Genomic DNA, 12,068 nt, shown 5'->3' with positions numbered 1-12,068 from the left:
TTCAGACGTTTGCCTTCCGAAGATTACAATGTAAAATAAACACATGTTTTCAGCAGATCAGTCGAACGTTTTGTACTCATTTGAAACAAATTGAACAAATTTGAAACAAATTGCTCACGATTCTTTCGAATTAGTTATTTCATTTTAAGTAGAATTATACAATGATTAGATGAATAAATAACGAATCTTTAAAACTTGGATATTACTAATTTAATTTGTTACTGGAATTTTTGCAAGATAAAATATCTGAAAGAAAACACAAAAAACCAAGATCAGAGCTACGAGATACGAGCTACGAGGTACGATCTACGGGCTACGAGCTACGGGCTACGAGCTACGGCAAAACGGTATTTTGAGGTTATATTTCAACCTACACAATATATTAGTATATTTTAACTTACCGCTTCCTTGCTTGGAGGATCCAGCCAGGCTTTTCAGGGAATTAAGTAACCCGCTCATGGGAGACGGGGGGCATCACAGGGGTCACAAAGTGGGGCCGCGGACCTCCCGGGGCCCGGGCGCTACCGCGGTCGCGGGCCGCGCATCGTCACCCCTGGACCCACACAACTAAACGTACACTGAAGATTCCTTATCAAATTTTCACGACCATTTAAAGCTGGATTTTTGATCGCTTTCCTTCGTTTTTATTTTGGCGTTTTTCAGATGTGCAGTTCTTAGCATGTTTTTATACATGATTTTTATATGAATTACCAATGCTGAGGGAAAATTTATTTAACTATCCACTTTGAACATTTAAAATATTTACATGAAAACAAGTCCTGTTCTTTATGAATATTTTTTAAATAATTCTCACATTGTGCAATACCAGAAAATTTAGTTCAATGGCGTAGTATCATTGCTCACAGTTAATTTGTGACAAACGTAATTTGTGTGTGAAACCACGAATCATTTTGATTTTACGTTTGTAACATTTAAAAACGAAACTCCAACACGCAATAATTTTATACGCACGCTTTAAAGTTGACCCATATTACTAAGAAAGGTAGAAAAATGGTTGTGTGAGTGATTTTTTATATTGAATTAACTGTCTTTTGATTTTTTTGGATTTTCGAGGTCACTCGGTTTGACAGCCAAACCGCGATGTGCCGATGGTTGTATGGATTGGCTCGCTATGGCGGACACAGGCACGAGCTACCGCCAGCGCGACCTGAACAGCTGTGGGCGGAGGCGGTAATGTGCAGTGGCGATCGATCGTCTGCTCCCTACTCCCCTATACACAACTCCGAGTCAGAACCCCACTTAGCTCAAAATATATGAAAAATATCAGCATTCTTACACCACTACAGAAAAAAGTCAATTTTCAAACGAACAAAACATTAAACAACACATGAACTTTCCACTTGATGCCGAAAATGCTTATCGTAGTTCTTTATTCAAAGGGGACGTGGGATGGAACAAGCTACTGTATAATAAAAGCGCAATCGAAAACAATTTCAACTTATCAGTAAAAGGGTGTATTGTCTACGGCGCTTTAAATTTCAGGCGGTGGAAATACTCGTACCTCTTGATAGAGTGGCGCTTTTTCTTAGAGGAAAATGATTTGTGCCATTCTGCGTAGCCTGGGAAAACAGTATTGAAATAAGCCAGTCTTTAGTTAAGCATTGCGACTTTTTAAAAGGGAGCATGTTTGTCGCTGATTTTATTTGAACAGTATCATTTTGATCGGTGCTTTTTGCGGTGAGTGCTGTTTTGATAGTGTATGCTTTGTGTGCGGCCGTGATGATTTGGTGTCGGGGCTTTATCCAGAGGCGCGCCCTCTTACGTACGCACCCCTCTTTCTCGCCCCGGGCCAAACCAACCGCCCGCTGCGGCTGCGGCTGTCGGGAAGATTACGTCAAGAACTACTCCTATACACAATATCTACATATACATGCTCATATTGCCTATCCACGAGAAATTTACGTCATCGCTAACATATATATTTCTTTATTTAAAACAATAATAGAACGTTAAGGAACTCCGGTTAATTTACATGTGAATACCTTCTAACTTATGTATATATTCATGTCATATTCATAGTTAAAAAAATATATTTTTTAAACTGACCGCCAAAACAATCGTAATCTGGCGAGGTACGAGTGACGTCATCCGTATCTCGGTTTTGTCGGTCAACGATAAGGCCATTCCCATGTAGGTCGGTATGAAATTAACAAATCCCAAAATAAATAACGAGCTAGAATTAATTAGAAATTAAGATGAAATTATTGTGGTGATCAGTTTGCGAGTCCACGTAGACTTAGTAGCTGACCAACCCGCAAATGAGTGTCCTACGACGTGTCAGAACCCGCAGACCAATCACGAGGAAGACATGGCACGAACAAGTGAAGCTAAAACTTGGGTCAGGTCATGTCAAGAGTCAAAATAACAGATCAATGTGAATGAAGCAAGGGATTTTTTTCCTATAAAGAGTTGTGTGTTGGTGTATTCTTTACACCGCGTTTATAAGTAAGGGGGAAGAATTTAAATAATTTTCTCATGAAAAATAATTTTTAAATATCAGTACTTAAATAACCAAGCATTTAATTTCAGTTGGTTGAAGTTTGATTTTTTTTCTTTTTAAAAGGACAAAACATCGGCAGAGAATCAATCTGTTTTCACCTGGGTAGCTTTGAATAGGTACACTGCCATCTGTTGAGGCAACGTCGCGGCTGGAAACGAACAAGACAATAACATTATACCGTCGCACATCGGAAGTTTAGTTCGGATTGCGAGATTATTGTATGAAATTATTGGTATCTCTTTCATGTCTCAAGGCAAGCGTGAGACAACATCTAGTATTGATTTTGAGAGGACGTCACATAGCCTCGGAAAAAAATGTTTTTTTGTGAGTTGTGGCGCCAAAATATTTAGTTCAAGACTTTCGGCTATTAATAGAAAATGATAATATTTAATTCAAGACTCTCAGGCTATCACAACACCCAAATGATAATATTTAATTTTACTTACTAACTAACCATCAAGACGTCTCCGCGCAGGGATAGGCATAATATTATTTAAAAGCAGGATAAATGTTGTTTTTCAATTTATCAAACTTTTATTCGGTATTTAGCTTTCTCCGATAAATAATTTCATAATAATATTATAGGCAAAGTTTATCCTATAACGCTCGGTTATCAGTCGTATGGTCCGAGTTCGAATTCTACAGCGTTTACCCTGAGCTGTTTTTTACTTTTGTCAAAAGGTATGTACAATAAATTCTAGGTTTTGGGGTTTAATTTGTTTTCCTTGTTTTACCGATACTTATTTACAACTTACCTAATTTAAGATATCCAAACCTAATCTATTACCTCTCCGTTAATAACGCACAAAATATTCAATATTCGCTTGATTAGTGCACCTCCGATGCATGTGAGTAGGGCAGTATATACCTTGCAGGGTCTGTATCCTCCGCAGCACAGTGGAGAGGGCAGAGCAGAGCCTCCTGCGTTTCCTGCGCAGGGTGTCCCGCGCGCACAACCGCCTGCCGAGCTGCACGCCTAGCTGCTGGGAGCGAGACTGCAGGGAGACAACGAGTTCGGACATCTCTAAGATATGTCCGAACTCGTTGTCTCGGCCGGCATCTGAGTAGGGCAGTATATACCTTGCAGGGTCTGTATCCTCCGCAGCACAGTGGAGAGGGCAGAGCAGAGCCTCCTGCGTTTCCTGCGCAGGGTGTCCCGCGCGCACAACCGCCTGCCGAGCTGCACGCCTAGCTGCTGGGAGCGAGACTGCAGGGAGACAACGAGTTCGGACATCTCTAAGATATGTCCGAACTCGTTGTCTCGGCCGGCATCTGAGTAGGGCAGTATATACCTTGCAGGGTCTGTATCCTCCGCAGCACAGTGGAGAGGGCAGAGCAGAGCCTCCTGCGTTTCCTGCGCAGGGTGTCCCGCGCGCACAACCGCCTGCCGAGCTGCACGCCTAGCTGCTGGGAGCGAGACTGCAGGGAGACAACGAGTTCGGACATCTCTAAGATATGTCCGAACTCGTTGTCTCGGCCGGCATCTGAGTAGGGCAGTATATACCTTGCAGGGTCTGTATCCTCCGCAGCACAGTGGAGAGGGCAGAGCAGAGCCTCCTGCGTTTCCTGCGCAGGGTGTCCCGCGCGCACAACCGCCTGCCGAGCTGCACGCCTAGCTGCTGGGAGCGAGACTGCAGGGAGACAACGAGTTCGGACATCTCTAAGATATGTCCGAACTCGTTGTCTCGGCCGGCATCTGAGTAGGGCAGTATATACCTTGCAGGGTCTGTATCCTCCGCAGCACAGTGGAGAGGGCAGAGCAGAGCCTCCTGCGTTTCCTGCGCAGGGTGTCCCGCGCGCACAACCGCCTGCCGAGCTGCACGCCTAGCTGCTGGGAGCGAGACTGCAGGGAGACAACGAGTTCGGACATCTCTAAGATATGTCCGAACTCGTTGTCTCGGCCGGCATCTGAGTAGGGCAGTATATACCTTGCAGGGTCTGTATCCTCCGCAGCACAGTGGAGAGGGCAGAGCAGAGCCTCCTGCGTTTCCTGCGCAGGGTGTCCCGCGCGCACAACCGCCTGCCGAGCTGCACGCCTAGCTGCTGGGAGCGAGACTGCAGGGAGACAACGAGTTCGGACATCTCTAAGATATGTCCGAACTCGTTGTCTCGGCCGGCATCTGAGTAGGGCAGTATATACCTTGCAGGGTCTGTATCCTCCGCAGCACAGTGGAGAGGGCAGAGCAGAGCCTCCTGCGTTTCCTGCGCAGGGTGTCCCGCGCGCACAACCGCCTGCCGAGCTGCACGCCTAGCTGCTGGGAGCGAGACTGCAGGGAGACAACGAGTTCGGACATCTCTAAGATATGTCCGAACTCGTTGTCTCGGCCGGCATCTGAGTAGGGCAGTATATACCTTGCAGGGTCTGTATCCTCCGCAGCACAGTGGAGAGGGCAGAGCAGAGCCTCCTGCGTTTCCTGCGCAGGGTGTCCCGCGCGCACAACCGCCTGCCGAGCTGCACGCCTAGCTGCTGGGAGCGAGACTGCAGGGAGACAACGAGTTCGGACATCTCTAAGATATGTCCGAACTCGTTGTCTCGGCCGGCATCTGAGTAGGGCAGTATATACCTTGCAGGGTCTGTATCCTCCGCAGCACAGTGGAGAGGGCAGAGCAGAGCCTCCTGCGTTTCCTGCGCAGGGTGTCCCGCGCGCACAACCGCCTGCCGAGCTGCACGCCTAGCTGCTGGGAGCGAGACTGCAGGGAGACAACGAGTTCGGACATCTCTAAGATATGTCCGAACTCGTTGTCTCGGCCGGCATCTGAGTAGGGCAGTATATACCTTGCAGGGTCTGTATCCTCCGCAGCACAGTGGAGAGGGCAGAGCAGAGCCTCCTGCGTTTCCTGCGCAGGGTGTCCCGCGCGCACAACCGCCTGCCGAGCTGCACGCCTAGCTGCTGGGAGCGAGACTGCAGGGAGACAACGAGTTCGGACATCTCTAAGATATGTCCGAACTCGTTGTCTCGGCCGGCATCTGAGTAGGGCAGTATATACCTTGCAGGGTCTGTATCCTCCGCAGCACAGTGGAGAGGGCAGAGCAGAGCCTCCTGCGTTTCCTGCGCAGGGTGTCCCGCGCGCACAACCGCCTGCCGAGCTGCACGCCTAGCTGCTGGGAGCGAGACTGCAGGGAGACAACGAGTTCGGACATCTCTAAGATATGTCCGAACTCGTTGTCTCGGCCGGCATCTGAGTAGGGCAGTATATACCTTGCAGGGTCTGTATCCTCCGCAGCACAGTGGAGAGGGCAGAGCAGAGCCTCCTGCGTTTCCTGCGCAGGGTGTCCCGCGCGCACAACCGCCTGCCGAGCTGCACGCCTAGCTGCTGGGAGCGAGACTGCAGGGAGACAACGAGTTCGGACATCTCTAAGATATGTCCGAACTCGTTGTCTCGGCCGGCATCTGAGTAGGGCAGTATATACCTTGCAGGGTCTGTATCCTCCGCAGCACAGTGGAGAGGGCAGAGCAGAGCCTCCTGCGTTTCCTGCGCAGGGTGTCCCGCGCGCACAACCGCCTGCCGAGCTGCACGCCTAGCTGCTGGGAGCGAGACTGCAGGGAGACAACGAGTTCGGACATCTCTAAGATATGTCCGAACTCGTTGTCTCGGCCGGCATCTGAGTAGGGCAGTATATACCTTGCAGGGTCTGTATCCTCCGCAGCACAGTGGAGAGGGCAGAGCAGAGCCTCCTGCGTTTCCTGCGCAGGGTGTCCCGCGCGCACAACCGCCTGCCGAGCTGCACGCCTAGCTGCTGGGAGCGAGACTGCAGGGAGACAACGAGTTCGGACATCTCTAAGATATGTCCGAACTCGTTGTCTCGGCCGGCATCTGAGTAGGGCAGTATATACCTTGCAGGGTCTGTATCCTCCGCAGCACAGTGGAGAGGGCAGAGCAGAGCCTCCTGCGTTTCCTGCGCAGGGTGTCCCGCGCGCACAACCGCCTGCCGAGCTGCACGCCTAGCTGCTGGGAGCGAGACTGCAGGGAGACAACGAGTTCGGACATCTCTAAGATATGTCCGAACTCGTTGTCTCGGCCGGCATCTGAGTAGGGCAGTATATACCTTGCAGGGTCTGTATCCTCCGCAGCACAGTGGAGAGGGCAGAGCAGAGCCTCCTGCGTTTCCTGCGCAGGGTGTCCCGCGCGCACAACCGCCTGCCGAGCTGCACGCCTAGCTGCTGGGAGCGAGACTGCAGGGAGACAACGAGTTCGGACATCTCTAAGATATGTCCGAACTCGTTGTCTCGGCCGGCATCTGAGTAGGGCAGTATATACCTTGCAGGGTCTGTATCCTCCGCAGCACAGTGGAGAGGGCAGAGCAGAGCCTCCTGCGTTTCCTGCGCAGGGTGTCCCGCGCGCACAACCGCCTGCCGAGCTGCACGCCTAGCTGCTGGGAGCGAGACTGCAGGGAGACAACGAGTTCGGACATCTCTAAGATATGTCCGAACTCGTTGTCTCGGCCGGCATCTGAGTAGGGCAGTATATACCTTGCAGGGTCTGTATCCTCCGCAGCACAGTGGAGAGGGCAGAGCAGAGCCTCCTGCGTTTCCTGCGCAGGGTGTCCCGCGCGCACAACCGCCTGCCGAGCTGCACGCCTAGCTGCTGGGAGCGAGACTGCAGGGAGACAACGAGTTCGGACATCTCTAAGATATGTCCGAACTCGTTGTCTCGGCCGGCATCTGAGTAGGGCAGTATATACCTTGCAGGGTCTGTATCCTCCGCAGCACAGTGGAGAGGGCAGAGCAGAGCCTCCTGCGTTTCCTGCGCAGGGTGTCCCGCGCGCACAACCGCCTGCCGAGCTGCACGCCTAGCTGCTGGGAGCGAGACTGCAGGGAGACAACGAGTTCGGACATCTCTAAGATATGTCCGAACTCGTTGTCTCGGCCGGCATCTGAGTAGGGCAGTATATACCTTGCAGGGTCTGTATCCTCCGCAGCACAGTGGAGAGGGCAGAGCAGAGCCTCCTGCGTTTCCTGCGCAGGGTGTCCCGCGCGCACAACCGCCTGCCGAGCTGCACGCCTAGCTGCTGGGAGCGAGACTGCAGGGAGACAACGAGTTCGGACATCTCTAAGATATGTCCGAACTCGTTGTCTCGGCCGGCATCTGAGTAGGGCAGTATATACCTTGCAGGGTCTGTATCCTCCGCAGCACAGTGGAGAGGGCAGAGCAGAGCCTCCTGCGTTTCCTGCGCAGGGTGTCCCGCGCGCACAACCGCCTGCCGAGCTGCACGCCTAGCTGCTGGGAGCGAGACTGCAGGGAGACAACGAGTTCGGACATCTCTAAGATATGTCCGAACTCGTTGTCTCGGCCGGCATCTGAGTAGGGCAGTATATACCTTGCAGGGTCTGTATCCTCCGCAGCACAGTGGAGAGGGCAGAGCAGAGCCTCCTGCGTTTCCTGCGCAGGGTGTCCCGCGCGCACAACCGCCTGCCGAGCTGCACGCCTAGCTGCTGGGAGCGAGACTGCAGGGAGACAACGAGTTCGGACATCTCTAAGATATGTCCGAACTCGTTGTCTCGGCCGGCATCTGAGTAGGGCAGTATATACCTTGCAGGGTCTGTATCCTCCGCAGCACAGTGGAGAGGGCAGAGCAGAGCCTCCTGCGTTTCCTGCGCAGGGTGTCCCGCGCGCACAACCGCCTGCCGAGCTGCACGCCTAGCTGCTGGGAGCGAGACTGCAGGGAGACAACGAGTTCGGACATCTCTAAGATATGTCCGAACTCGTTGTCTCGGCCGGCATCTGAGTAGGGCAGTATATACCTTGCAGGGTCTGTATCCTCCGCAGCACAGTGGAGAGGGCAGAGCAGAGCCTCCTGCGTTTCCTGCGCAGGGTGTCCCGCGCGCACAACCGCCTGCCGAGCTGCACGCCTAGCTGCTGGGAGCGAGACTGCAGGGAGACAACGAGTTCGGACATCTCTAAGATATGTCCGAACTCGTTGTCTCGGCCGGCATCTGAGTAGGGCAGTATATACCTTGCAGGGTCTGTATCCTCCGCAGCACAGTGGAGAGGGCAGAGCAGAGCCTCCTGCGTTTCCTGCGCAGGGTGTCCCGCGCGCACAACCGCCTGCCGAGCTGCACGCCTAGCTGCTGGGAGCGAGACTGCAGGGAGACAACGAGTTCGGACATCTCTAAGATATGTCCGAACTCGTTGTCTCGGCCGGCATCTGAGTAGGGCAGTATATACCTTGCAGGGTCTGTATCCTCCGCAGCACAGTGGAGAGGGCAGAGCAGAGCCTCCTGCGTTTCCTGCGCAGGGTGTCCCGCGCGCACAACCGCCTGCCGAGCTGCACGCCTAGCCGCTGGGAGCGAGACTGCAGGGAGACAACGAGTTCGGACATCTCTAAGATATGTCCGAACTCGTTGTCTCGGCCGGCATCTGAGTAGGGCAGTATATACCTTGCAGGGTCTGTATCCTCCGCAGCACAGTGGAGAGGGCAGAGCAGAGCCTCCTGCGTTTCCTGCGCAGGGTGTCCCGCGCGCACAACCGCCTGCCGAGCTGCACGCCTAGCTGCTGGGAGCGAGACTGCAGGGAGACAACGAGTTCGGACATCTCTAAGATATGTCCGAACTCGTTGTCTCGGCCGGCATCTGAGTAGGGCAGTATATACCTTGCAGGGTCTGTATCCTCCGCAGCACAGTGGAGAGGGCAGAGCAGAGCCTCCTGCGTTTCCTGCGCAGGGTGTCCCGCGCGCACAACCGCCTGCCGAGCTGCACGCCTAGCCGCTGGGAGCGAGACTGCAGGGAGACAACGAGTTCGGACATCTCTAAGATATGTCCGAACTCGTTGTCTCGGCCGGCATCTGAGTAGGGCAGTATATACCTTGCAGGGTCTGTATCCTCCGCAGCACAGTGGAGAGGGCAGAGCAGAGCCTCCTGCGTTTCCTGCGCAGGGTGTCCCGCGCGCACAACCGCCTGCCGAGCTGCACGCCTAGCTGCTGGGAGCGAGACTGCAGGGAGACAACGAGTTCGGACATCTCTAAGATATGTCCGAACTCGTTGTCTCGGCCGGCATCTGAGTAGGGCAGTATATACCTTGCAGGGTCTGTATCCTCCGCAGCACAGTGGAGAGGGCAGAGCAGAGCCTCCTGCGTTTCCTGCGCAGGGTGTCCCGCGCGCACAACCGCCTGCCGAGCTGCACGCCTAGCCGCTGGGAGCGAGACTGCAGGGAGACAACGAGTTCGGACATCTCTAAGATATGTCCGAACTCGTTGTCTCGGCCGGCATCTGAGTAGGGCAGTATATACCTTGCAGGGTCTGTATCCTCCGCAGCACAGTGGAGAGGGCAGAGCAGAGCCTCCTGCGTTTCCTGCGCAGGGTGTCCCGCGCGCACAACCGCCTGCCGAGCTGCACGCCTAGCTGCTGGGAGCGAGACTGCAGGGAGACAACGAGTTCGGACATCTCTAAGATATGTCCGAACTCGTTGTCTCGGCCGGCATCTGAGTAGGGCAGTATATACCTTGCAGGGTCTGTATCCTCCGCAGCACAGTGGAGAGGGCAGAGCAGAGCCTCCTGCGTTTCCTGCGCAGGGTGTCCCGCGCGCACAACCGCCTGCCGAGCTGCACGCCTAGCTGCTGGGAGCGAGACTGCAGGGAGACAACGAGTTCGGACATCTCTAAGATACCTAAAAAAAATTAAAAAACTTTAGCTTCTTGATTTTTAAGTAGGTATGCTTAAATTTCGAGCGCCCAGCACCTTAACAAGCTAATAGCCTCGTCGGAAATAAATACACAAGGTACTCACATGCAAAGCAGAACATTCATATGTCTACCTGAAAATGTTACTTCTTGAATATTATATTTCTGTATTTCAACACCCAACATCACTGCAGATAGTCTAACTTTGTAACTTAACCCATAAATGTATTTTGTGGTAAAACTACAACACACTATGGTATGATTTGAGAGTTTCACGGCCAAAAGTATTATGGTGATTTGTTTTTGGGGTATTATGCCGTGTTGCGCTATCTCCTTCTTTAGCCAACGTTTCGGACAGCATTGCAGTGTCCAGTGATTACACATCTGCCCTGATGATAGCGCAAGAAGGAGATAGCTCAACACGGCATAATACCCTAAAAACAAATCACCATACAAGACACTATTATTATAATATCGTGCATAAATTTGTTTGTATTCAAAATATCACCGAACCAGATATTGTTTCTGAATAAAAGCTATATATCATTATGAAACCATAAAATGTAAATGTTTCACATAATTTAAAAATTATGTCATAACTTTTTCTCCGTAATTTTGTAAGCTTTTATGTTCCAACGAGTGTTAAAATAAAACAAATAATGCAAAAGAATCATCAATTTTTCAAATTTTCTTGATATTTTTTCTAGTTTTTATTACAGATGTCGTTACTATATTTTCCAAAAAATTATTTTTATTAAATGTAGAAAGTGAAAAATATTTTTCTAATTATTAATTATTATTATTATTATTAATTATTTTTCCTGTTTTCCGAGCACGAATATAAATAATATAAAATAACATATTTTTAAATCTGAAAAGTCAAATTTAAGGGTTAAAAAATAAAACAAACAAAAAATGTTTGTCCACTAGAGGTAAGTAGATCAACAAATGTTGAATGTCCAGTGTTCACCCCTCAAACATTGAACATTCAAAGGCGTGAAATATCTGTCAGGAAGTTGTGAGGGGAAGTATTTAATTAAAAATCAAAAAGCAATTCCTTTCATATTTAGAACTTACACATTTTCCTCAGGTCTGTCGGACACACAAGCTGGGTGAGGTCTGAGGTGGTGGAAGTGCAGGCTTCACTGTCCACCCCCCTCCCCTCGCTACCTTCCACACCCCTCTCCACCCGGCAGCCGTAGATCTCCGCCAGGAGCTCCTCCACCAGGGTGCCAGGACCTCGTGGGACAAAATCCTGAAATTTTTCACTATGTATGAACCTTATATAACATACCCCTGATTTAGGATGAGGGGAATGGTACAGCGAAATAAGAGCGAAGGTTGTGATTGTGGGGGATGATTCGACAAAAATATAATTATTCGACCTTTTTCTAAAATTTTGGTATCGAAATGATTGGTTTTATTTTTCGTTTCCAACTTATGAAAATATTCACATTGAAATACATTCCAGTTTTCCAAATGAAGTAATAATGTTTTTTTGTGTTTTCTGAAATAAACCCGTTACACATATTGTTTCCTTATACGACGCACGTGTCGCATGGATAAATTATCAACATCTGTAAATAAAATTTAAAAAATCAAGAATCTGTGACATCCCAGAAACAAGTTTGAAAGTGGAAAATGCTCTGAGGAACTATGATGTCACGTCAATGATCCCTTCGGCACCGGTGCGTAGTCGGAATACACGCCAAACGCGCGCCCAATATTTGTACACGATTGACATTTGTCACATGAGAACGGGTCGCTTCTACGATTCGTTCTTAAGTTCAACAGCTCGGCTGTGGAACGAGCTGCCGGCCTCTGAGTTTCCTCCCTCCTACAACATGGGACTCTTCAAGACCCATGTTCACTCCTTCCTCTCCACAAAAAGACCCTCCACACAGCATACCTAAAGATGACATAGGCCCT

General features: G+C 50.5%; 1 protein-coding gene across 3 annotated transcripts in view; it reads right to left on the bottom strand.

Annotated features, from left to right (window-relative positions):
* The window catches only part of LOC149427040 (uncharacterized), a 66,907-nt gene extending 65,758 nt beyond the window's left edge, over window positions 1-1,149 (bottom strand). For all 3 annotated transcript variants that reach the window (XM_089634725.1, XM_089634741.1, XM_089634732.1), the window contains exon 1: window positions 402-1,149. In XM_089634725.1, the coding sequence (XP_089490851.1) occupies window positions 402-459 (58 nt within the window). In that variant the 5' untranslated portion in view covers window positions 460-1,149. The remainder of the gene's footprint in view (window positions 1-401) is intronic.
* Between the last annotated feature and the right edge of the window lie 10,919 nt (window positions 1,150-12,068).

The sequence above is a fragment of the Hesperophylax consimilis genome, chromosome 1 (assembly GCF_061612785.1).
Source record: "Hesperophylax consimilis isolate HC1 chromosome 1, BYU_Hcon_1.0, whole genome shotgun sequence".
In the NCBI taxonomy this organism is placed as follows: domain Eukaryota; kingdom Metazoa; phylum Arthropoda; class Insecta; order Trichoptera; family Limnephilidae; genus Hesperophylax; species Hesperophylax consimilis.
The sequence above is the reverse complement of the archived record's forward strand: the minus strand, read 5'-3'. Positions and strand labels throughout refer to the sequence as shown.